This window comes from Culex quinquefasciatus, chromosome 1, assembly GCF_015732765.1.
Source record: "Culex quinquefasciatus strain JHB chromosome 1, VPISU_Cqui_1.0_pri_paternal, whole genome shotgun sequence".
Classification (NCBI taxonomy): domain Eukaryota; kingdom Metazoa; phylum Arthropoda; class Insecta; order Diptera; family Culicidae; genus Culex; species Culex quinquefasciatus.
In genome coordinates, this window is record NC_051861.1 from 100,353,043 (window position 1) to 100,380,149 (window position 27,107).

Genomic DNA, 27,107 nt, shown 5'->3' on the forward strand with positions numbered 1-27,107 from the left:
CCACTGTGTATCCCTTCTGCAGTGCTGCCATCCCTCTCTCTAACGATTTTTTCCACTTTTTGACGTTTCTCCACTGCTTCGCCTCTTCTCTCTGCTCTGTTCTCCCAAAAATTCTTGCGCTCTCTCGCTCTCAACACCAAAACACCCACACACACACACACACACACACTTCCAAAACAGAATCGCATCCCTAAACTCCGTCCCGTTTTCCCGAGTTGTTTCGGTTTATCAACCGTGACGTAACTTCCGGACGCCGCCGCCCCTTACGAACCAGAATCGCGTAAAGTGCGTTCGCGACTTTTGCGCCGCTCTCCCGTCATCAAACTCCAATCAGTCGACCGCCGACATCAGCCGCGCTTCGTTGTGGTCGTGTCGTGAGGCGCGCGCGAGTAGTTCCGTGTCAAACAGAGGGGTGAAGAAAAGAAACCTTTTTTTTCTCTGTTCTGCTCTGGCTCTCCCTCACTCTGATTTGAAGTCGGACGGGGAGTGCAGCAGCAAGCAACAGAATTCAACCAGTAATTAGACGGGTACGAAGGGTGGTGAAAAAGTGAACTTTTCAAGTGCATTTTGACCAAGAAATTGAAGACCTGGGCTGCTTGGATTGGAGAAAGCGCAGTTTTGAAAGGATTTTCCTGCCAGCAGATTGTGGGTGGCTTGTTTTTCTTCTCTGTCGAGAAGCCGCCAAAGAACAAGAAGAAACACGACGAGTTTGCACGAGAGAAAGAAAAATCACGCAAATTTAAAGAGCCCCCCGACTTGCGCTGCTAAATACGCAATGGGAAATTCTTGTGCGTGAGGCGTAAATTCAGGTGTTTCCAATTTGAAGCGTCCAAGTTGGCGAGGAAGAAGCAAAACTGCATTCCAGCTTGGAGTTGTGAGAAGAAAAAGTGACGTCTCAGAGCAACGCAAACTTTTCCCGAAAAAGGGCAAAATTGATTACGCGACGAAGACAAGCCTTCTTGGATAGCGGAGAACGACGACGACGACGACTTCTGAAAGTGAAATCTTTGAGTTTTGTTTGATTCCAACAGGAACGATAGTTGCTAACGTGGCAGAAATCTTTTGAGAGAAAAAAAGATTCAATCCCCCCCACCCCGGGTCAGCTTCTTTCGAATAAATTAAGCAAAAAAAAAGAACACAAAAAATAGTGTAGGTGGAAAAGTAGCGACATTATAATACATGCATGTAGGCACGAATAAAGGCGGCGACCTGCTCCTACACCTCTTCTAGTGGCGGCGAAATCTCCGGCAGAGCGAAAAAAAGGTAAATTTTGTCGTTCATGAAAAGATTTCATATTTTATGTGGGAAGATTTGGCGGAGAACGGAAGAAAAAAATCTAAAACACACATCGCCATCCAAGGAGGACTTGAAAATTTCAGGCACAAACAAATCCGAGCGATTGCTGCGCTCTGGGATGTGTTTGGGGGTTTGGTCAGTGCGAAATTGGGAACGCAAACGAAAAAAAGAAGCGAAATAGTAAATAAAAAATAAAACCACTGACCGTCAAATAGTGCTTGCTGTCAACAAGTTTTGCTGTTTTCCCCGGTGGCCTTCGATGGTTGCATTTTGAGGTGAGATTTTATGAAGAAATTCAAATGAATTTTGGAGAAGTGAAAATAGTTATGTTTACATTCAATGTTTATAAAATATATACAGTCTAGACTCGATTATCCGAAGTTTCGATTATCCGAAGATCGATTGTCCGAAGGTTTGTTTGGGACTTCGGATAATCGAATCACAAACATTTTTTTTTTCTTTTTTTTTGTTTTACTCATCAAATTCTGGTTTTGCGACTCGATTTTGGTCAAATTTGAATAGTTTAAATAATTAAGTGCATTTTTTCAATATTTTGCATTGCCATATTGGCTGCCATCTTGGATTACATTTTTTTAAATCTTTTTAGCGTACGCCTGGAGAGTCAGAGGTAGCTATTTTTACAGCCGCACCACTACACACTCAATCGCAATACCTTAGGTAGATAGCCATTGGCGTCGCGAGCATTGAAAACTTTGAAAACGATATAAAGCTTAGAAGCTTCGAAAGCTCCTATTGGAATCCAATGAACTCTGTTAAATAAAATAAGCCTACTTTTAGGCGATTTTAGGAGCACACGGGAAACAAATTGTTTGTAGCGGGATGAATGTCCTAAGTCACAAATTTTTTTGCATAAACATTGGACAGTTATGCAAAATACGGACAGAGCAAAAGAAACCGAAAAGCTACGATATCTTACATGTTGTAGGAAACATCGGTAGATAACCTACTACAAACGAGTATATCTCGAGCCACAAAATATATGCGCCAGCATTCTCGCGCCAGTATTCGAAGCTCAACTTGACAACTTGGCGACGAAGCGTCGAAAATCGATGCAGTGTGATTTTTTAGCGTGTTTTCCGATCAAAATTCATGCTGAATCGTCATAGGGTATATGGCCCTATTTTGGACCTACTATGCAAAGCGTCAACATATTTCGCATAGTTCTCAGGAACGGTCTAACTAATTTGGCTCGTTTCAGGATTGTTTTGTGCCTTAATTTATGCTTAACAAAGTGTACTATTGAAAATTTTAAATAATTTAACCATTCCATTGTAATAAGCATTTCAAGTAAAACATTTTTTGGATGCTTTTTGGACTTATTGAATGTATTTTGGAGACATCGCTGAACCTATTTTGAACCCACACTCTGATTGGTTGAAATTTGGACAACTCGAATTGTGCGGCGGCAACACGCACACTTACAAAAACTCGGTTTGATAAACCAAAGGGCCTATCCACGATTATAATTTGTAAAATATTTATTTCAGAAATTAATCAATTATGATGAAACAATGGATTTGAATTTGAAAACGTGTTTTAATCATATTGAATGGAAACTCACGCATCTTTAGCAGGTCTCTGTCCTATTTACAATTTGCATATTCTTACGACCTAATTGTTCAAGCATTAGAACATAAAAGAGAACCCGTTATTACTCGCAATAAAAACACCTTATCTTAAAATTAAATGAATGACACAGATACATAACAAGTTACAATTAAAAAAGGTTCTAAATTTTACACAGAGCTTTTGTTTAAATATTATTAAACAATCAAGGAATTTTAAAGGGAGATTATAGCTTGTAACTTGGTGTGAAACTTTCTCATCTGTCATGTTAATCTTTACAGTTGCTTGACAAAAAGTTTAACTACATGTTGCACTTTAAAAACAATGTAATATTTGAAAAAAATCTTTGTTTGAATACCAGGGTGCCTTTGATAGTCATAGTTTGTCTTGTTAAAAGTAGATTTGAGGTTTTCAAACATTATTTTTACTTCGAACTTACCATCACTTAGGTTGCTGATATAATTTTTAAGAAAATCATGTATGTCAATACGTGGTTAATTATGTTTATAAGCTTTTTAATATAATACATATAAATTTTAGGTAATATTGTTAAAAATTCAGAACTTTGCCTGAAATTCGTTGAAACTAGTTTTGTTTATTAAATTATGGATTTATATTACATGTATAACTGAATTTAAAGAATGAATCAAAAGTTTTCACATTTTAAATGAAATTTGTTTTACTGGAAATGCCTTTAAATTATGAGATTTGTTTTAAATTATGTTTCAAAAACAAATAATATTTAATAATATTTATATTACTTATTTTACCTTTTCCTAGTAGAAGATTGTCCGAAGAATCCGAAAATGCATTCCGTTTTACGATTCAAAATCATGTTCATTGAAAAAATCTTGACACGTTTAGAAGATGAAAATAATGCTATTTATCAACATTTTCTTAGTTATAGTTAACTAACTTTTTAAACTTTTCAAAATTTCATGAAAAGTTCTTCATGAGGTACTTTGAGCACTTTTCTACCACGGTCAGTATGATTCCATACCATTCCGTACGTATTCAATTTTTACTCTTCATTTTGCGGAAAAATATCAAACCTATCAGAGTCACCCCGGCTATATCTCAAATCATAAAATTCATAATGTTAACATCGCATTAACCTCTTATGCTTATTTTTTTTCGAAGATTTTTATTTTTCTAGCTGGTACAATTGTGTTTCTAACATGATTGGCACGGTAAAATTTAAAAGTGTAATTTATTATAAACTAACGCTGCCAATTGTGAAAAAAAATCGTTATACCTGTATTTTTAAAAATTATTTATGGATAAATATGCAAAAATCAGATAAAACTTACAAAAATATATTTTCCATATGTTTATTTCTCTGATTAGTTTGCAATACGTCTTAAAAGCCATCACGATCTCCGACACATATTTGATTTTTTTTCTGAACCAAACCAAATTTTAAAAGACGTGCAGATGATAATTCAAAGCATTTTTTATTTATAATTCGTAAATTGATCGAGAACTAATCGAAAAATTGATTTGTTTACAACTAGCGCTTAGGATCTTTTTAAAACTAACTCAAGATTTTTTTAAATTTAATTCATACGACTTTTTCAAAAACCACTCGTAAGCGATGTTGACAACTCCTGTCACGGTGACAGCTGACGATTTAATGAACTAGACCCTTTAGGTTTTTCAATCGTTTCCCCTTTCAATTCCAACAGGGTAGCCAGTTTGCATTTTTTGAAGCAAAAATTAAAAATATATGCGGCTAAATTGGTGATAATGATGTTAAGACAAAAATAAATCAACATCAATTTAAATTTTGGGATACTTTGCAATTGGTCCTAACAATCCTCTAAATCTCTAGCATCAATTTGCATTTTTATCGTTTAAAAAACATATTTTCATTGTTTCTGTTAATCATTTGCTTTTTAAAGCTTAGATTCCGTTCAAATAATTACAGTAAAGAAATTCAATTCAAAATATTAAATTAAAAAATTTCAATCAATTTCAATGAAATATCGAAATAAATTGACAGACAAAACTGGCAACACCTTGTTATGCATGTGTTGGTGATAGCCTTGAACCGACGGCAAAGTAGCTCCAAAAACTGATCCAACGCGGCAGATTTGAAAAAATATTTTGAAATGAGTTTTTTCGATAATAGAATAGTTATTTCAAGGGTTTAGTGACGGAAAACAAGAAAGAATTAAATAAACAACAGTTACATTGCTCGGAAACCGGACGAAATTGCTTGGTGTCAGTGCAAAACAGAAAAAATCATCAAGGTGTCGCGAGCCAAATCTGATAAGCAACGAGGCCGGAATTTTTGGACCTAATCGATGTGCTAGGAAAATGAAAGGAAGTTCGAATGGCGTTGGAAAAAGTGGCTGAAAAAGCGGAAATAATAAAAATGTTAACATTTTTGGAAGAGGTAAGATACAAAACGATCCTGCCTACACTTTCTGTTGGTTGGATTCAGTGAATTCGTACTTTAAAAGCCTGAACTACCTCGATTAATAAAAATAGGTCCAAAATAGGTACTAGGTCCAAAATAGGGTCATATACCCTATTTACGAACATGAAAATGATGTCCAGCCATAAAGTAAAACCTATATCTTTCTTTAGTAAGAAAGGCAAAAAGTGAATCGTTCTAAAAATTGATCGGGATTGCCGATAGATGTCAAATTTTCTTCAGATGCTCACTCATGGTCTGTACTATCACAGACAACAGACGTTTGGGCTCGATTCTTACCTTGTGTAAATCATTGCAACGGTTTTTTAGTTGTGGCAATCCGTTTGTGGCGCTGCAGTCGCTTTGCCCTGACACATTGCCCGCTGTCAAAATATCGCTTTCCGCCTACTGTCATTTTCGTTTCGCCATAAGATTTGTCGGTTTTCAACGTTTGTTTGTTGTTCGTTTGTTCTGGATGAAAAGTTGATTTCGGCCGATTTCAGCAAAATCTCGCGCTTGCAGCTGCTTGACAAATGTGAGGCAACCAAAGTGGCCAATCTGGTTCCTGAACCGATTTTAGCACCGACGGATAGCCGATTGGTGTACGGCGTCGTTATGGAGAAGGTGTGCAAACGACCGACGTTCCAATCAAGATTCCCTCGGAAAATACGGTCGCCCGGTAACATTTGAAGAACCACAAGTCGCACAAGGCCATCGGTTTAATCTCTACTGATCCTTACTTGACCAAATACGACACCGCTTTGGCACTGGCGAAAGAGGATGGGAAGGGGAAGGGTGGGGGTTGGAGGATCGCTTGAACTGGATATCCGGTGGGGGAAACTGACGTGCCGGGGGGAACATTCGAGATGGCGACGAGGGTTCGCCGGAAGTGTCGGCACTAGAAGATGGTGTGGTTTTCGAGGGCGTTGAAGAGGTTGGTGTCTTGGAGGTGAGGGTGAGGTGTTCGTGGAAGCTAGTTTGTCGGTTCCGGAGATAATCTTCAGAATGCGGTCGTTCGGGGCCAAAACGTTTACGAGGTTGGCCGCGATAGTAGCTCTTGCTGACGGCGCCGATGACTTTCACACTTTGTCGTGTCATAACGTGCTGTTTCTCCATCTTCGACAGTTCCGGATTGTTTCATTTCTGGTCCGGAACCATCTTTTTTCCTCTAAGAAACGTTTGCCCATCCTCCCGATTTCCACCAGGTCTCCTTTTCCTTTTCGCTCTCCTCTTTTGGTTTTGTTGATAAACATAACCAGCAAGAATTTGACAGCCTCAAGCACGGCCTTGGTTGCTGTGTTTAAAAAAGCATCAGGCTAGACTCTTATTTTAATATCGATAATTAAATGGAAAAAAATACATCCATATGCTCGTAAATCGCGTTGATTAATTATTTAAGTAGATTTACTACAGCATAAAAACGTAATCTTTACCTATTTACATGTTTTTCGAAAAATTGAAATAATATATTTTTAATATATTTCTAGGTGATGCATTTTCAAACACACCTTCTCAGAAAACCATCATGGCTGCTTTAGAGAGTGGCAATAGGCTAACAGATGGCGCTAGTAGATAAGCAGGATGCGGCAGCCATGTTTTTACACAAGATTATCAAATTATTTTGTTCTAGCCGCTACGTCTGTTGTCTGTGGTACTATGAATGTAGGAAAAAATTTCGGATAAAATTAGAAACGAACAATGTTGGCGAAGGTCACCGGGTGGGCTTTTACCTTTTTTAGGGATTTTTTTTTCTTATGGTAGGTTAATCAAACGGCTCTTACTCCAGAACCAAATTATGAATCTCGATGAAAATTTGGGAGGTTGTAGAGCTCGAAAAATGCAATTTTTGAGACAAATAAAAGATTAGAAAATGAAAACGTTGGAAAATCTCATCACATCCGAAAACAGATGGATCGAAATATCGAAATTCGAAATTTGAGCGGCAACTCGCCCAGGTTCAGCACACTAGCGTTCATCTGCATTCAGAAGAATCAAAATCGGATTCAGGAGAGCTGAGAACGACGCGACACAAAATTTGGCAAAATTTTACCACTCACGAGCATCACTCGATCTCCACGGAATTTATTTTCTCAAAATTCGAGGGTTGGAGATAGACAAGTTCTGTCAAGATGAATCGATAGAGCGTCAAAAATCGATGCAGTGTTATTTTTTTTAGCGATTTTTTCCGATTAAAATTCATGCTGAATCGTCATATTTACGAACATGAAAATGATGTCCAGCCATAAAGTAAAACCTATACCTTTCTTTAGTATGAAGGGTACGGATATCATGGAGAATTTCCCTTGTCCCTTTTAAAAAATGGGAGCATCAACCTTTCAATATTATTTATTTGCAGTATTGCGTGCCGATTGCGATGCGATTATTTAAACCCCCAGCTCGGGGAAGTTTAAACTATTTTTTTAAAATGTTTTTCTTGGTACCCCGCTATGGGAGAGAACGTCCAGCAAACAAAACATCAAACACCCTTCAAAGCTTCGTTTCGCAAAGAAAAATGTCTATGCAAGCCAGGAGATAGTGACAATATTGACAACCGGAAGAGATTTTTAAAGCAAACAGAATCCAAGGAACCGTCGAGGAAGATATCCTTCAAGCAAGAGAAAATATCGAGGAATGAAGCCAATCGAAGTATGCAGTTTGAAGGGACTGAAGAATTCATCGATAGATGGAGCAATATTGATATCGAGAAGATCGACAGCCAGAGAGTCGACTGTACAATACAGTTTTAGATCCACGATAATGAATATTGAATACAACCGAGTTCGCACCCATCATAATGGCTTTAGTAAGCTCGAAAAGCTGCTGAAAATAAAAATCTGCCACCGCCGGTAACACAATCTGTAAATTCAATCTGTTTAGACTATAGTTTAGTGGGTATCGAAGTGGGATGGGGGGAATAGCGGGGCGATTCTATGCACCAAAGTTGACTGACTGTATTTCGATAAAAATAAAAACTCAACCGTAAATCGAGGTGACTTTGCCCACTTTTGCCATGGTGATTAGAAATGACTAAACTTATATTGAAATAACGCCAGTCAACAGTTTCCGGAATGTATACAGATGGCATCGTACCACGCACGGTTTCCAAATCCAGCCAAACTCAGCAGCACAAGCCGGTTCCAGACATCGCCCAGTTTGACGACGACGACGCCAATCCAGCTGAACCCATTAATGACATGACTTGAACGGAGGGGCGGAGGAAACTCTTCCGTTTTACTATGCATCAATACACTACTCTCCACACTCTAGCTTCCAGGAGTTTGCCGTTTCGTTGTGGCACTTGGCCTTATATTAGTAACCACAACAACACTGTAAAGTTGAAGCTAAAACAACGAAGAAAAAAAAGCGAGTATAAAACACGCAAATTGCAGAGGCGTCGAGCAAATAGAATCGGAAATTGGTCACCTTTCGACGACGACGGCGACGCCAACGCATCGGTGCCGTTCTAAAAAGACTTAGCCGCAGAGTTCGTTTGGCGAGCTACGGATTAGTCAAGAAAGAAGCGATGATGACTGGAGAGTTGAATGTCAATGTGCATGTAGTCAGCTTTTTCATATAGGAAACAAGCTGAACTAAAATGGAAATTACAGGTGGAAGATGTCAGATTCATATTAGAAAAGTTGTCTCAAATAATATATTTGTTTTGAATGCCTCACGAGCTTCACTGTCATTGGGAGGACTTAAATAATCGCGTTCAAGTATACCTGCCACCTGCTATCGGAATGTCTTTCGGATTGTGTTACAGCTGATCAATAAACTTATCAAAAAATAAAATCGCCGACGTGCCTACCGAGCATTGATGCCATACAAAAGGACACCTATAACTTGAGAACGAATCAATCGCCCCCAAACACACCCCAAAACAATCGTGTCCAGCTAATAATACCAAACACGTAGCTTCGTGTGGGTTGCCGTAATTACTGCACTATATATATATTTTATTGCCCTTTCGATTAAAACTCGACGACGACGCCGACGATGAAGAATCGATGGGCCAGTTCCTCTCTTGCAAGCAGGTCAAAGTCGTCGAATTCAGTTTTGTTAAGTTGAGTGAACGAAAAGAAACGAAAGTGACGGCGGTGGAGAATTGTATCCTCCGTTTCTTTGAACTGTCTACAGAGAGGTAGATATATTTACTGGGCTGGGTTTGGGCCGCTGGTGACAAAATAGATTGGCTCAAGGAATCGATACTGGTGGTTGCCTTTTTGCGGTGAATGATCCGGGCCACACACAAGTCTAATCCCCCATGGATAAAGGGATAAGGGTTGTGTAAGATTGGTGATGGCTTGTTTTCTGGAAATTGTTAGGTATGATTTCCAAAACAAAAAATATTTTCTTCTTTACTTTCATGTTTTACGTTTCCGGATTTGTACAAAATAGTAGTTTATGCAACAAGTTGCAAAAAGAGGATTTTTTCAGCACGAGTCGTACATTTATCCAACGAGGTTCACCGAGTTGCATAAATACGAAGAGTGCTGAAAAAATCAAGTTTTGCAACGAGTTCCATACAACATTTTTTGCAATTCCAAAAAACACACACTGAGTGAAATTTTATGTCAAATTTTCATGTATTTTGTCAATAAATCGTTTAAATAAAAAAATGTTGAAAAGTGTTACTTTTCGAAACAAGTGCTGAAAAGTTCAACTTTTCAGCACCCATTTGAGTGCTGAAAAGTAGAACTTTTCAGCATTTATTTTGAAAAGTGTTGCTATTCGATTCTCACCTAATTAGCTTGTAATTTTTATCTCACGATTTCTCGGAATCTATTTTCACTGTTAAAAATTGAAACTTGTTGGAAATTTTTGGATGTTTACAATGAAAATATTTTTTTTTGTTTATAATTTTGTTTATAAATTAAATTATCAATTGTTCGACCTTTTTAAAAGTTAGGCTTGATTTTCGAGGAAAAAAACATAGGATTTTTTTTGCAAAAAAAAAATGTTTGCAGAAGTGCTTTTCTTTCAAGAGTAGCTATTACTTGAAAACGGTACAATTTATCAAAAGAAATCATTCAATATTTTTTGATTGCAAGTTAGATTTTGCTTTAACAAATGATTTTTAAGTGCATCTCCGGGTAGCAAACATCGAAGCAAATCAAATTTGCACCCGACGTCAACCCCATCGCGGTAGCAAATTTTCTCTCAGTTCTTCGGGATTTCACTTTGCTACCTGCTGGTTTGCTACCGTTGAAAATGGAATGATATACGGAGAATCGAATCATGCACGAAAAAAAACACATTTTAAAATTGTTTTTTTTTATGTAACATTTAACTTTTTTTAAAGAATAAAAAAGTTAGAAAAAAAAGAAAAAAAATAAAATAAAAACAATAAAAAAATTGAAAAATAGGTATGACTCCTAAACTACGCTAAAATTATTGAGAATTTTTAAATCCAAGATGGCGGCCAACATGGCGGTGATGCAATATTGAAAAATGCGTTTTGTTTTTTAAAAGGCAATCAACAACTCAAATTTGACTAAAATGGGGTAGTAGAACTCAAATTTTATGTTAAAAACAAGAAAATGAAAAAAATACGAAAAAAAAAATTTCTTCGTGATTTGATTATCCGAAGTCCCATACAAACCTTTGGATAATCGAACTTCGGATAATCGAAACTTCGGATAATCGAGTCTGGACTGCACATGAATTTTAAAATTTTTGAATCTCTGATTTTTTTGAATGTTTGAATGTTTAAATTTTTAAATTTATTTTTTAAATTTTTGAATATTTAAATTTAAGAATTTAAGAATTTAAGAATTTAAGAATTTAAGAATTTAAGAATTTAAGAATTTAAGAATTTAAGAATTTAAGAATTTAAGAATTTAAGAATTTAAGAATTTAAGAATTTAAGAATTTAAGAATTTAAGAATTTAAGAATTTAAGAATTTAAGAATTTAAGAATTTAAGAATTTAAGAATTTAAGAATTTAAGAATTTAAGAATTTAAGAATTTAAGAATTTAAGAATTTAAGAATTTAAGAATTTAAGAATTTAAGAATTTAAGAATTTTAGAATTTTAGAATTTTAGAATTTTAGAATTTTAGAATTTTAGAATTTTAGAATTTTAGAATTTCAGAATTTTAGAACTTTAGAATTTCAGAATTTCTGAATTTTAAAATTTTAGAATTTTAAAATTTTAGAATTTTAGAATTTTAGAATTTTAGAATTTTTGAATCACCCACAAGAGCAGACATACAAAAATCTCCGAAACACGTATTCAAAATTTTTCCCCGGGCTTGCCGGTACTCAGAAATAAAGATTTTTAGTTTCAGAATGTACGCATTTTTTAATTTTTTATTTTTTACACTTTTAGTTTCCAAAATATTGAATTGGTGACATCGGATTTTTTTTTCATGCTATGCTTAATATAATTTTCAACACAGGAAAATGCATTTCTAATTATTTTCAGTGACTGGGGGCGATACTTGAAAAATCATTGCAATGACCTAATTGGATTTTTTTATTTCTTGATTTTAGACATTTTAAAAGTGTATTTATTTATTTTAAATTTTCCAAATTTTGCGTTATTGGATTATCAAAGTTGAAATTTACAGACTTTGCGGGTTTTTTGTTGGTATTTTGTTTTTGAAAATTTCAAAAAATTGTGAATATGCATTTTGAAATTAATACCCTATTTTTCAGGAACACGGCCCTAATTCAATTATTTTGCAAAAGTATTGATATAAACTTACATGTTTACTTCCCAATAGGCCAATAGGCTATTTATTGCTTGATATGGGTTGAAACTGCTTTTTAGAAGCTGTAATCGAACGTCAAGGTGCTGTCGATAATTTTTTTTTTTTTTAATTGTTGAATTGAATTTTGAAATTTTGTAAATGCAGATTTTTTTTTTAAAGTTTAGGATTAAAAAAAAGTTTTTTTTTCAATTTAACTTTTTTTGTATTCATGATATTTTGTAAACAAGACTCAAATACATATCGTTTTTTTTTTTTTTAATATTTTCATGTCCTTTTGCAACATTTTTGGTTTTTGTTTATTGCGCGTTTCTGTCAAGATTATTCAAAATAAAAAAAGGGTTATAAACGTTTTGACATAACTCTAGCTGATAACTTTACCTGATTTATCTTGTTGTGTGTGTGTGTGCAACCAACCAAACGGGACCACGCGGTCGCTTCTTACAAATTGAGTTGTTTCCATGTATTTTTAGATCTACATTCTATACATGCAAATAACTCGCATAGGCATTTGGAAGGTGTTAGCTCTGCCGAGCTTCGGTGACCCATTTCTACGCTGGCTAGCCGAGCGCGAGGTACTTCAGCTTTATCGACAAGCCCCGCCCTGAAGAACGTTTGGACCAATCGGATTCAAACGTTATTTAGAACTTCCGAACCCTTGTCAAATGGACAAGGACCCAGCGCGTATATAGTTGATAGTAACAGTATTCCTAATTCCAGTCATAGCTCACCAAGTCGCGAAGGCGTAGTGGTTAGCATTTTTGCTTACCAATCCAAAGGACGAGAGATCGAACCCCGACTCGAGCGACTTTGATTTTTCGTTCATGTTCAGAGTTTCAAGATTTATATTTCCTATACTTTCTCGTTGGGAGCAGATGGGAATCGAACCCAGGACCATTCGCTTACAAAGCGAACACCGTGACCAGTAAGCCACGGCCGCTCCCCACTTTACCTGATTTATCTTGTTATTCATAAAACAATCAAATTATTCGCTCTACAGCATTGCCTTGGCGTTCTCGATTGTGAGATTCCTACTCGACACTAAGTGTCCGAAGGCTTGATTGTTGAGGCAATTGCAAACCTCTTTTTACACCTTAGCTTCCATCCACTCCGGGATTCGAACTGACGACCTTTGGATTGTTAGTCCAAATGCCTGTCAGTGACTCCACCGAGGCAGGACCCAGGGAGACGACTCCTACACCTGGATTGAGCTAACGACCTAACCACCTAGGTTAGACCGGGGCCAACATTTACTTCCCCATCCGACGGAAGGCGTGGTCAGACAAGTCTCGTCTCGAAAAATGCCACCGGGACCGTCTGGAATCGAACCCAAGCCGACTGGGTGAGAGGCAACCACGCTTACCCCTACACCACGGTCCCGGATCTTGTTATTCATATATTCATGGTATTTTTTTTTTAATTAGTTCGAATAGTTATTGACTGTTTTTACATTGTTATTTTTTGTTTAAATTATTCATTCGTTATTCTGCCCAAATAGTTATAACATAACATATTGCAAACGATCGGGAACGATGCCTTGCCAAACCATAAACAAAAATTATCATAATAATGTTTTCTTTTTTTAACTCTACTGCCCAAGACTTTTTTACTTCTTTTTTATTTCTTTCTCACAGTTTTTACCACAATAACTGGTTTTTAAATCGCAACAAAGTTAGCCAAAATATAATCTGGGATACACGAAAATTTCTGCATTCTTTTTTTAGCATAAAAAAAGGAAATATTAGTTTAAAACACAACCAAAATTGACTTCAGAAACCTATTTTTAAGACACTGGAAAAGTAACAAAAAACAAGAAAATTCATCAAACAACAGATTACAATATAGTAGTTTATGCAACAAGTTGCAAAAAGAGGATTTTTTCAGCACGAGTCGTACATTTATCCAACGAGGTTCACCGAGTTGGATAAATACGAAGAGTGCTGAAAAAATCAAGTTTTGCAACGAGTTCCATACAACATTTTTTGCAATTCCGAAAAACACCCATTGAGTGAAATTTTGAGTTAAATTTTCATGTATTTTGTTAATAAATCGTTTAAATAACAAAAATGTTGAAAAGTGTTACTTTTCGAAACAAGTGCTGAAAAGTTCAACTTTTCAGCACACATTTCAGTGCTGAAAAGTAGAACTTTTCAGCATTTATTTTGAAAAGTGTTGCTATTCGATTCTGTTATTTTTGGTACAGAAAAGTAGGCTATTTCGTCGTTCAAGAATGACAGGAAAAGTAAGTAGTTTCACGACGGAATTGCAAAAAGGTTTTTTTTGCAGATCTTAAAAAGTTTAGCATAATTTTTTGGCGATTTATTTTAGTTCGCAGCCCGTTTGGAGGCGGGATTGGATCTTAGAAGGTTAAGTCGGTCCAACTTATTTCTCATTTAAATCGTTCGTTTTTTTTGGTAAAATTGACGTAAAATTTGTTGTTTACCAATTTTGAACCTGCTTATTTTTATGAAACTCCTTTACTAGTAAACGAAAACGCTTCTAGTAACAGAACATTAACATTACGTTACAAGTCCTTTCTGCCTTTGTCTCAAGCCTCAAATTTCAAGTTCTCTAATATGCATCCGCAATCGATTTTCTCCACCACAACTCTCCCGCATTTCTAAATCCCCCCTCCTCCAAAATTCCAAGTGTTGTAACAACCAATAACCGCCACCCCAACCAACTTCTTCTTCTTCTTCTCGCCCCAATTCTAGGTTAACAAGATGCAACGGTGTCCACGACCACAACTAGCCGTCGAGTGAATCCGCCGCACGAACTTGCCGTGCAACAGAGCCGTTTCGTGCGCGCCCCAATGTCCAGGGTTCAGAAATAACCTCCCAAATGCTAATTACGACGACGACCACAACAATGAGCCGGACGGCGACGACTGGTAGCAGCAGCAGCAGCGGGACTGTCCTTGAAAGCAGGAGTGGCAATCAAATCTAAACGATCTGGAAGAGAGAGAGAGAGAGGGAGAAGGGTCGAAGGACACGCACGCCTCCCTGCTTAAGTAGGGAAAGGTCAACGACGAAGAAAGGCGCTTTTCCTCGAGCAGCAAGAAGAAAGGCATAGATTAAGGCGTACGTAATCCGTCAGCCAGCGGTGCTGGAAATAGCATTGGCCTAGTATTATTATTTTTCGTTGTTGTTCTCCGTGTTGGACATCGACAGCTGAGAACACCCGCTCGGCCGTCATCGTCACCTCTGCTCTGGTCGCGCTGGTCAGTACACATTACATGTGTTCTTCTGTAACATTACAAGCTCATTTTGTTTCTGCAGGCACTTTTCCGGAGAAGTTTTGTCGTGCTCCCGATGTTTGGACAGAGAAACGACAGGATGGATTTGAACAACGAGAACATTCAGTCCGCCTCGGAGATCATCGAGAGTGAGTTGGGATTCAGCGTATAGAGTTAACGATGTTGTCTAATCAAACTGTCCTTCCACAGACCGGCTGTACTTTGTGGCGTTCAAGAAGGACTTTAAGCCGCGCGGTACCTCCAACACGCACTACTTCTCCATCGACGAGGAGTTGGTGTACGAGAACTTTTACAACGACTTTGGTCCGCTGAACATCTGCATGCTGTACCGGTACTGCCAGATGCTGAACGAGAAGCTCCGGCTGGCGCAGCACGCCAAGAAGAAGATCGTCCACTACACCTCGGTGGACGCGTCCAAGCGCCTCAACGCGGCGTACCTCATCGGGGCTTACTCGGTGATCTACCTGAAGCGCACCCCGGACGAGGCCCTCAAACCGCTCACCTCCGGCTGCAACGTGCTCACGTACACCAAGTTCTGCGACGCGTCGTACGTGTACTCCGGCTACCGGATATCCCTGTACGACTGCATCCACGCGATCGCCCGGGCGCTCGAGGCCGGCTTCTTCAGCTTCGACGACTTTGACTCCCAGCAGTACGAGCACTTTGAGCGCGTCGAAAACGGCGACTTCAACTGGATCGTGCCGGACAAGTTTCTGGCGTTCTGCGGACCGCACAGCAAGAGCCGACTGGACAACGGCTACCCCATTCACGCCCCCGAGACGTACTTTGAGTACTTTCGCAAGCACAACGTGACCACCATCATCCGGTTGAACGTGAAGATCTACGACGCGGCGCGGTTCACCAGCGCGGGCTTTACGCATCACGATCTGTTCTTCGTGGACGGGAGCACCCCGAACGATGCCATCCTGAAGAAGTTTCTGACGATCTGCGAGCAGGCGGACGGCGGGATTGCGGTACACTGCAAAGGTAAGTGGGTTGTAGGTTGTTGCGACCCCGATGATAAGGACGCTTTCTACGGGCTACTTGGCCGCGAGTGTCCAAAACACAGCTCAAGTTGGCCAGGAGGGAGGAGTTCAGACCGACGCTTGGAAGGTTCAGCGCCCACCAGCAGACAAACGAGAACGGCATACGACTCATCGATTTTGCTACCTCCCGAAACATGACAATACGTAGTACCTTCTTCCAGAACAACATCCTCTACAAGTACACCTGGAGATCACCAAACGACACGGAGACACAAATCGACCATGTTCTCATCGATGGTCGGCACTTGTCGGACATAATCGACGTCAGAACCTACCGTACGCCAACGCTTGTCCAAAATCAACAAGATCCATTACCGCCAACCCGCAGCGGTATAATCTGGAGCGATTCAAGAACCACGAGGTCGCTACCCAGTACGCGCGGGAACTCGAATCTGCGTTGCCAGGCAAGGGTGAGTTCGCCGAAGCCCCTCTGGAAGCCTGCTTGAGCCATGTGGAAACAGCACGGCATCGAGCTCCATATGGTACGTGGACTGAGTTTGACGAGGAATGTCAGGCGATTTGGGACGAGAAGATAAGCAGACTCGTGGGAACAAGGAGTCGTACAAACAGTTGTGAAAACAGCAAACCCATCTTTTCCGGTATAAGAAGCGTCACTTGAAAGCGTTATAACGCTGCACCATGGTGTGTATACGCTTTTCTTACGTCATTTTGACATTTTCAAACTTACTGAAAATCCAGTTAACCATCTGTCATCCTGATTGGTTTCAGGAATTTACTATTTACTGAAAAACTTGCTGAAGATTCAGTAGTGCAGATTTCAGTAAATTTTTACTGAAATTCAGTGAAAGAAAGTTGCTGTGTAGAGTGCCGGAACATGGAACAGCTGTATCGCTTCAATGAAACGCGTAAGTTCTACAAGAAACTCAGTCAATACCGGAAAAGCTTCATGCCTCGGGTCGAAACGTCAGCGGTATGGTGGTTGACGGGGACGAGCCAGCACCCATGATAAGCGATATTAAGGATGCCATCAAGACGCTGAAGAACAACAAAGCAGCTGGTGAGGATGGTATCGGTGCGGGACTCATCAAAATGGGACCGGATGAGCTGGCGGTCTGTCTACACCGGCTGATAGTCAAGGTCTGGGACACAAAACAGCTAGAAAGAGCGGGGAAAGAACGGTGAAGGGGAAATCGACGCCGGACCAAATCTTTTTGCCACGCCAAATCCTCCAAAAATGTCGTGTGTACCATATCCCGACGCACCACTTGTTCAGCGGTTTAAAAGCCGCGTACGGCTCGGTCGACAAAGACAAAGTATCTACAGGCAGAAAGAACCGAGTCCCTTATGACTTGCAATGTACCAAGCGTTACGTTCGACGTACGAATTCGAGAAGTTTGTGTACCTCGAATCGCTGCTGACGTCGGTCAACAACTGCATCAGGGAAATTCGGAGATGCAACATCGCTGGAAGTTGTGATTATTTTGAAATTTCCGCAACATACGAAGTGTTTCAAATATAAGTCGCTGATAAGACAGTTCGTCCTCTACGGGCACGAGACGTAGACGTTGCTCGAGGAGGACCTTCGAGCGATAAGCGTCTCTTCGAACGTCGGGTGCTAAGGGACCATCTTTGGCGGCGTAGAAACCGATCTACTCCAACCCTCTCAATGATGAATAAATTTGTTTGAACAAATCAACAATTTGTTGCTAGTTTTCTGGATACCCACAAACATTTCTTCAATCGCTAATACGGCACACTAGCAGCCACCTGTGAACTACTACGACAGGCATACGGCTAGATCTACTACGAGCTGCTGTTACTAATGCTGAAGTGCTATGGAATTCGAGGCATGGTAAACAATATTTCAAAAAGTTTGCTGTCGAACCGATTGCAACATGTGAGTGTCTACAACATAAGAAGCGAAACTTGGCTTATATCGACGTCAAAATTCAAAACCTGCGGCAAACTAAGGCGTTGGACGGTTTTTGGGTAAACTGGCGGTTCTACTTAAAGAACCCGTCGGACGCAGCACAATGCCATAGTTGCTAGAACTGCAACCTCCAACCACGCTGCGTGAAGTGCGGTGAATCACACCTCTTTGGGGGACAAGTCAGAGCAAACCAAGGCGCACATCAAGTGCGCCAACTGTGGAGGCAACCATACCAGCAACTACCGTGGATGCAGTGTTCGGGAAAACTGCCTCGAAGAGCTGGAAGAGAGGAAGCAAAAGCAGCGTCCCACCCTCCTCAGCGATGTACGAGCGTAACCGTGCCGGTCTTTATTTTCAAGCAATAATTGTTCGAAAATGAAAAAAAGAACTTATTGTATCTTGATTATTTACTAATAAAATCGAATTGAATTGAATTGAGCTAAAATTTACACAACGGTGATCAAACCCTTTTCTGTTTCAGCCGGCCTCGGCCGCACCGGCACCCTGATCGGGGCCTACCTCATCAAGCACTACAACTTTAGCGCGCTGGAGGCGATCGCCTGGCTGCGGCTGTGCCGGCCCGGCTCCGTAATCGGCCACCAGCAGCAGTGGATGCTGAGCAAGGAGGCGTCGCTGATGAACGAGGGCAACGCGTACCGCAAGCGGCACGGCATCAGCCGAACGCCGATCCGGCACGAGTTTGGCATCTACAGCATCAAGCAGTTTGCGGCCATCGACGAGGAGACGCCGACGCCGCCGCCGCCAGCGGTGGCCGTCAATCGGAACAGTCTTTCGACGTCCAACTCTTCATCGTCGTCGTCCTCGTCGGGTTCGTCCGTCTGCTCGTCGGTGGCGTCGTCTACGACGACCACTCCGATCGCCAGCAAGCTGCCGGACACGGCCGCCAACAACCGCGTCCAGCTGCTGCTGAAGGAGCGCGTGCGGGGCATCTCGCACAAGGTCGACACGATGCGGCTGAACGACGAAGAGGAACTGCAGAGCAACCAGCTGAACAACAACTGTGAGGGTGGGACGACGACGACGGAGCGAACGGTTGCGTTGGCGATTGACGTGGTTGACGCTCCGGTGGAGTCGCGGAAGGCGCTCGTTCCGGACACCAAGTGTGCGACGATTCCCGTGACGCGTCGCTCGAAAACGGTTCGCACCAGCCGGTTGATTACGCTGGAGCAGTCTCAGCAGACGCAGGGCGACAAGCTGAACCAGATCAAGGCGATGCGGCGGCGGCCGTCCAGGTCGGCCAACATAATCACGCAGTGGTGAGTACGAAGAGGCATAGCGTGGGGGAGAGAACAATAGGGTTTTGGGTGGGTTTGCTTCAAGTTTTGGATTTGCTCTAGTCTGTATTGTTTGAAGAAGATGAGGGACAGTGTAAAAATTGGCTTGAGATCGTTTAAAGAAGCTGAAATTTAAGGTTGTGGAATAGTTTGTAAAGTTAGACTAACCTGGTGATGGCAAATTTGTCCCAAAAATTGCAAACGTTCGTACCTTAATGACCTTCACCTTTCGCTTTGTGCAATCAAAATTCATGCGACTAAAATAATGGGTAGAATAACTTATCTTACTGGAATCTTTGGGTTTAACACATTTACTAACTCTCTTTTACGATTCGTTTCTCAATCTCTTTCCTCCTGGTGCTGTCTCACTCATTCTATCTCATTTCACCTCTATCTGATCTGTTCTAAAAAAATCAAACAAATCATCAAACTCAACCCCCATCCCAAAAGTCATGACGAAACAATCGCTAACCCCCGACTAAATCCGCATCACCACCACAACCACAATCATCACCACCACCATCACACTCGTGCTAAATCTCAACCATTCCGCAATACTACCGCTGCTATTAATCCGAACAACAACGCCAACGCCACCAACAACAATGCCAACGCCAACAACAACGCCACCACCAGCGCCGGTGACCCGCGAACCCTCGCCGCTGCAAGTGCCACTGTGCAAGCCAATAATCTTTTGAATCAAATCGCCTCATCCAAACTCACCGCCGTCGCTTCACCGTCGGAAGTTCCACAACCACTACCGCCAACGGATACGTCCGACGGAGTTCCTGTGCCACCTGTTACCACAAGTCCGGCGGCGACGAGTACAGGCAGTAGGGCGGCGGCGCAAAAGGCAGAGGAAGGGGTGAAGCAGATAACGACGACAACTAACAATCTAGCGAATACAGCGAGCACTACCACGAGTACTGCGAATGTGGCGGCGACGACGGGAGGTGGAGGACCGGGAGGTGGCGGATGCAATATGGCCAACGTGGTGCTGCAATGTCCCGCCACCAGGCAGAATCATCGGCTGTTTAGTAAGAGGTGAGTTGGTTTGTATACACTAGGCTTAAGATTAATGTCAGATTAAGTAAATCCTTCCTTTCCAAATCCCCTCGGGACTGTTTGGGCGTAGCCTTGGAGCACAGTGTGGAAATTCACTTTCTCAGATATCTTTGATAGTACTGTCGGTCTTCTCAGGTCATACTAGAGGGCTTTACTTTCCTGATGAAAAGAGAACGGCTGGCAAACGATTCAGCTTCCCACGTGTTTCTGATTACAGTGGAGATCCAGTGATTCCAACGTGGAAAGGGACTCACATAAATACAGCTCTTCGGTTGACTATGTTGGTGACCGCTTGGATCGAATGCTGTTTCTGGATTTGCGCTCTTGAGTGCGTCCAGAGCGCTTGCGGAGTCGGTGATGATTAGGATCGGGCGTTCGGAGTCCGTTGATACTGCAGCTGCTTCTGGTGAAAAACTGGACCATTGCTTTGGTAGTCGGTGACTGGGTCCTAAGCCGTCGTCTACCATTCCAAAACCTACTCCGTCCTTTGTTCTGGAACCATCGGTGTAAATGTGTCTAAATCTGCTGTATTTGGACCCCCACAGTTATGGAGTGGTTCCAGCGGTAAACCCTTTTCTTATTGCTTCTTCGAATCGAATAACTGGAAGGTCCCGAGGTACTTGCGAGTCACCTTTTCCCGTCTTATCTTTTTATGTGATAGATCGTGGTTCGTAGTTTGGAGTTCCGGTTTTCCTCTTTCTCCGCAATCATGTGCATTGCAGCGCCAATTGACGTGTTTGCAGCTTTTGCCACCTTCATTATACCCAGTGAAGATACCTTTCGGATGAAGTCAACGTCGGTTTTAGTCAAGTTGTGGCTTATTTCCAGCTGGTTTCCTGCATCACACGACGGAATAGTCGTGTACATGAGGACATTTCTCCTGAAGTAATCTACTCCGGCGTCCTTCCATATGCGGAGATTCTCTGATCTCTGACCTTGCATCAAATCAAGGGAAACATGTCATCAAGTGGACCTATGTTATAAGAACTATCAGTAAAAACCCACTTCGAACATAACGTCTTCGATCATAACAGTTCGGTAGGCCGGAAACAAATAGCCTTGGGCTCGTAGCTTGTCATAGCCGCGACTTAGCAAGTGCCAGTCAACTTCTGAACCATAACCACTTCCCCAGCAAGCAGATTAAGTTGATCCGGGTTGAAAGCTGTTGTTTGTAGACTTCCTCTGTATTGTCCTGGACTCTGTTCGCGATTCCCGCGGTGAGCTGATCCCGATCCAACTCTGAAGATGCTTCCTGAAATTTTTACTGAAATGCAGCATCCTCAACGATCAAATCCATATGTGATTCCGTGGTTCGCAACTTGTCACCAGCTAACCAATATAAAAGATTTACCAACTGACCAGAAATCTGCTGCTCCTTTTCCACAGCCAGAGTTGGAGAGTTTCGCGTTTGCTGGTTGAAGATCTTCCGAATTTCTCCTCTTGTCATCACCCAGAACCGAGAAAATTAGAAAATACCGAGCTGGGAAATCACGCCGCCATGCGGCCATTTTATTGAAAAATAAGAAATTTTGCGTTTTTATAAGAAATGTATTTAACATTGGATGATCATCTCGAAAATGGGACAGTAAAGTTTGTGAGTGTCAGAGTAGTGTGAAAGTGTATCCCGCGATGGAGTGCGCCTTCGTGCCAATTTCGGCACCCTTGGCAGCCCAGTTTCATCGGCAGCCCGGCAACCACGTCAGTCCGGCCTTTGGTAGGCCTCGAGGGCGCCCGTGTGCCATTCGGCGTCTCCAGTTTCGCGAACATCCTGTCCGGCGACGTCCATCGGAGATTTGCTTGCACAGGAACATTGTTTGGTGGAAATAAGAAGAGAAGAAGGGGTCCAAGGACCAAGAAAAAACACTCAGTAACCACATAATGCACGAATGGCCCCAATCGACCACCATTTTGCCGCAAATCATACCGATCTCTAAACCGGATCGGGGTTTACAGCATCTTCACACGCAGCCCAGCCATTTTGTAGACGAAGACGGGCGGTGTAGCGTACGGTTCCGGCCGCAGCCTAGCTCGCTCTAATTGCACGGAATAGGAATCGTTTTAGTCACCTGTCAATCTTCACGTTTTATTCTGACTTGCCCGCAACAGCGCCTAAATGGGTCTCTATAGTCTAACCCTGCTGTCTGGCGGACACTTGGTTAGCTTGTTAGGTTTTCTTTCGTTGTATCTTCTCTATATTTTTTTCCACTCCGCGAATTCTTCCACTCACTCTCAAACGATAACTCTCGGACGCTCGATTCGCATCAGACCGCAAGTTCGCACGCTTTGATACCGGTTGGGGATCGAAAAACTCGAATTTGACTGAATAAAATCACAATTAATCTCTTACCGAACAAAGTGCAAGCCATGTGCAGAATGTCATTCGCCCTTTATGCTACCATCCTTCTCGAAACTTCTTTTCACCGGAAGCAGCATCTGTCATCGGCGGTGTTGCCCGATTCGCGACCACGTTTGACGTTTTGCAACTGAACGAGGGGTGTGTAGACGCTTTTTATGATCTTGTGCTGTATTCTGTTGAATATCGCACTGTGGAGGAATTGGGTACTAAAGCCCTATGTCAGTTTTTATGTACAACGGTAAAAAACACGATTAAAAACCATTTCTGATCACTTTTTTTTTAATTTTAATGCAAATTTTTTTTTTGACAGGACAACATTTTTTCGATGGATCAACTATGGTCCCCTTGGATCGAGCTGTCAAGTAGGAGCTTTTCTGTCAAGAAGGACCGCGAGGTTAATTTTTCAAAATTGATTTAAAAATCCATTTTAAGCTCTTTATGGTCGTATAAAGGGTCATTGTACTCAGAAAAATAAGCTTTATCGCTGTAAACAATAATATCAGCAATCTTAGCTTCATTTTAGGACCCAATTGGGTACTAAAGCCCTATGTCAATTTTTATGTACAACGTTAAAAAACACGATTAAAAACCATTTCTGATCACTTTTTTCATTTTAATGCAAAATTTTTTTTTGACAAGACAACATTTTTTCGATGGATTAACTATGGTCCCCTTGGAACGAGCTGTCAAGTAGGAGCTTTTCTGTCAAGAAGGACCGCGAGATTAATTTTTCAAAATTGATTTAAAATCCATTTTAAACTCTTTGTGGTCGTACAAAGGGTCATTGTACTCAGAAAAATAAGTTTTATTGCTGTAAACAATAATATCAGCAATCTAAGCTTCATTTTAGGACCCAATTTCTTCCTGTGATTCCAGAACTCCATTTTTCGACTTTTATGGAAGTTTTTCACGGAATCTGGTATTACTTTGTACTCTGGATATCTTCCGAAAAATTTGCAGCGTTTCAAGTGGTACAATTAAAAACCATCTTCTTTCTTCCCCCATCAGGTCCGTTTCGGCCAGCCAGCACGTCCAGCAGCAAAAGAACAAGAAAAACGTACAAAACACGGCGGAAGCCATCCTGCAACAGCACCAGCACTGCACCACCATCACGACAACGGTGACGGCCACGACCACGACAACCACCGGCGGCTGCGGAACCACGTCCAGCGTCAAGCTCACCGTCAAGGACGAGGTCAAACCGCGGGCGTCGGTCCGAACGGTGCGCAACAACAGCCTGGACAGCTACCATCACCACTATCAGTTCATCAACATCCCGAACATCATCACGTACAAGCGGGGCCGCTCGAAGATTCCGGCCTCGGCCCGGCTCCGGTCCAGCATGGCTCAGCAGGACAGCTCGAAGGCAAGCGGTGGCGGGACGGCGAAGCCGGATGGCGACGAGACAACGGCGGCCATCCAGCTGATACTGAACAAGCCGATGACGCGCCGGATGAGGAATGCGGGCGGTGGAACCGCCCCTCCGCAGCTGATCTCCGCCGGTACGGGTGCTCCAGGTGCGGCAGCTGCCGCCGCAGCCGCCACGGACGAGCTGAATGGGAATGGAGGAGGTTAGTGACTTCTTGGAATTTAGATGGTATCAAGGTTTCTAATTCAACGCTCCACAGGAATCTCACGAACGCTTCCGCTGAGCGGAGACGACCACCGGAACAACAACGGCGACATCAACCTGGAGCTGACCAGTCTAGCGGCGGCAGGAACAACCGCCGCCGCCGCCACCACCACCATCAAGCGCAACAAACGATCTCGCAGCAGTACAAAGATTGAGAAGGAGAAGAACGACGAAAAGGGCAGCAAAGTGCTGCGCAAGAACGGGGGCGTCGTCGCGACCAGCGGGATTCCGGTGGCCACCAAGCTGGCCGGGGACGTCTCCAAGGGGGTTAGCAGCGAAAGTATTACCTCGGCGGCCAGCACGCCGACGGCGAGCCTTACGCGGAACACCTTCAGCAGTAGCTCGCTGAACCGGAAGGCTGCTGCGGCGGCGTCGGCGGTCAAGGGGACGGCGGAACCTTCCGGTGGTGGTAGCAATTCGCTCAAGGCGCGAAAAAAGTAGAGCGCTTCGTAGTGCGTGGTAGATGCAATTTTCTGTAATCATCGCTTGTTTTAACACTTTTTTAGGTTTTGTTTTTTCTTGGCAATCTTGCAGAATCCCGGTTTCTGTGATGTGATTTTTCGTACATTTTTTTGTTTATATCTCTTAAAACTATTGTGATTAACCACAATTTACACAGACACAAGTTTTGTTTGGTTAACAAAATCGAATCGAAGCTATCGCAGTGCGATAAAAACTATTTACTAAGACGAAACTGTTACTAATAGTTATTTTGTTTGTCACTCAAGATTAAATTTATGCAATGAATTATACACTAATCAAAACGGAAACTTCCCCTCTCTTAGCATTGCCGTAGATCGTTTGCAGCTCATTTTTTTTGGGATGAATTAGTTCAGTATCTGAAAGCTTTGGAACAAGTATGACTGGTTGTGAGTGATTCTGTTGGTCTGGAAGGGTGAGCGCTTGATTTGCTTATATTTTTCCGCTAGAAAACGCCTTTAAAACAATGCATGGCTGCTACATTCAGGTAATGGTTTGAGCAAAGTACGCTGCTCGTAAGGAAAGGGGTCAAGAAAGTTGAAACCTTATAGAATTTGCCTTCTCTTTTATTCTGCTGTTCGTTAAGCTTTTTCTTGACCCCGTTCCTTGGGAAGTCCGTACTGGCCCGCTTGATGATTTTCCAGAATAAAACACATTTTGGAAATGCCCTTCAAACTTGGCCTACCAAATGCATCCTCTTCAAATTTGAAGGACATTCATGCAGGAAGTTATCGTCCGTCCCAGATTTTGCTGATTAGTTGATGCAACATTCAAGGCAAGGGAATTTGAGAACCTCAACTTTTTCAACACCTCGAAATCGTCTAAGTTCCACTCACCTCTAAATTCTGTCCGGCAAAACAACAGAAAATTGACATTTAAGCTTTGATTTCCCAGGTGTCTCAATAACTTCACTTTCTAGCAAGTAATTTTCTTCAAAACTGGGCCGTAATAGTATCAACATCAAAAGTCTCAACCTTTTTTCCGAAGTAAACACTGCAGTTTCAAACACATTTTCCACCTGTACTTCTTGACGTTTCTCTCCACCGGAAACAGCCTGCTGTCATCGTCGCGCGGACGCGAGCGTTGCCAGATGTGCGCGCGATGACGTTTCGAACGAAGCAGTTTGACGAGGGGTGTTTGGTTTCGTGAAAAGTTTTTAACCCAACTTTGGGTAACTTGGGCAGAAAAATTCGAGGTGTGTTTTGTTCTTGGGTTCGCGGCTTATGTAAAAAAGGTTAATTAGGTTTAATTCGTACAAAATATAAGTGGTTCTTCTAAAAAGATTGAATAGCTATTTGATATTTTAATTGCGTTGAAAATTAAAATCATAACGCTACTTAACTGCAAACGCAAGTGGATTGCGTTGGCTTTCTTCAGGTGCAATCAAAATGAGGTGTTAACACGAAAGGTAGAATCACAGAGTAATCCAGAGGACGCAGTCCGAACAAATGTCATCGAATTTTGTGGTTGCGTTACGGTTGATGTTGTTGGATTTTCCTAAGGGTAGCAGGCGTTATATTTTTTTTCAGGCGTTATGTTTTTGAACGAATATTTGAATTAAATCTAGTAGCCAACAATTAAAAATAATTTCCTGTCAAACTGACTCTCGTTTCGTTTTGCAAAACAATTTCGACGAACCGATCGAGGGGTCCTGTTTTGGCGAGAGAGATAATCCGCCGGGCAAACTGACCTCGTCTCGGGGCCGTCGGAAAGTCGGCTTTGAAGAAGTGTTTTGTTTAACTGAAGGAGGAAATCCGCCAGGCTCGGATTGTGTAAAAAATTGTATGTGTTTTTTAAATGTTTGAATATAATATGGCTAATAAAATTGTAAACGGCTATAAATTTAATGTATATTATGGGAATTGTTTCTTATTTTCAAATGAAAACCGAAAGGAGGCAATATATAATGCGCGGGACATGTTTTTTGGGAGCTGCGGGGTTTTTGATAGCAAGAAAACTGATTAAATCATCAAAAGTTGTTCACATCACCTCCTCTTCTCCCCTCCAAGGCCGAGAACACAAACGCAATACATCACAAATCAATAGAATTTGGATCTTGAGCGATGGCACT

At 41.6% G+C, this 27,107-nt stretch overlaps 1 protein-coding gene across 3 annotated transcripts; it reads left to right on the forward strand.

Moving 5' to 3' along the window:
• The first annotated feature begins 329 nt into the window (after positions 1-329).
• LOC6040410 (mucin-5AC) lies at positions 330-26,348 on the forward strand. Of its 3 annotated transcripts, none has more exons than XM_038249814.1 (9): positions 330-527; positions 1,032-1,263; positions 14,729-15,234; positions 15,293-15,398; positions 15,460-16,257; positions 18,689-19,484; positions 19,953-20,546; positions 23,932-24,494; positions 24,552-26,348. In XM_038249814.1, exons 4-9 carry the CDS (start codon positions 15,326-15,328, stop codon positions 24,995-24,997), a joined length of 3,270 nt encoding a protein of 1,089 aa, XP_038105742.1. In that variant the 5' UTR covers positions 330-527; positions 1,032-1,263; positions 14,729-15,234; positions 15,293-15,325; the 3' UTR covers positions 24,998-26,348. The 3 variants fall into 3 exon arrangements, with proteins under 3 accessions (XP_038105742.1, XP_038105744.1, XP_038105743.1); XM_038249815.1 differs by having other exon boundaries at positions 342-412; XM_038249816.1 differs by having other exon boundaries at positions 330-1,263; positions 20,139-20,546.
• The last annotated feature ends 759 nt before the right edge of the window (positions 26,349-27,107 follow it).

Bases quoted from the DNA above. Each gene is read 5' to 3' on its own strand.
- LOC6040410 (XM_038249814.1), top strand. From the start codon at position 15,326: ATGTTTGGACAGAGAAACGACAGGATGGATTTGAACAACGAGAACATT. The intron at 19,485-19,952 runs GTGAGTACGAAG...CCATCCCAAAAG, and splicing joins GCCAACATAATCACGCAGTG to TCATGACGAAACAATCGCTA. The intron at 20,547-23,931 runs GTGAGTTGGTTT...TTCCCCCATCAG, and splicing joins CATCGGCTGTTTAGTAAGAG to GTCCGTTTCGGCCAGCCAGC.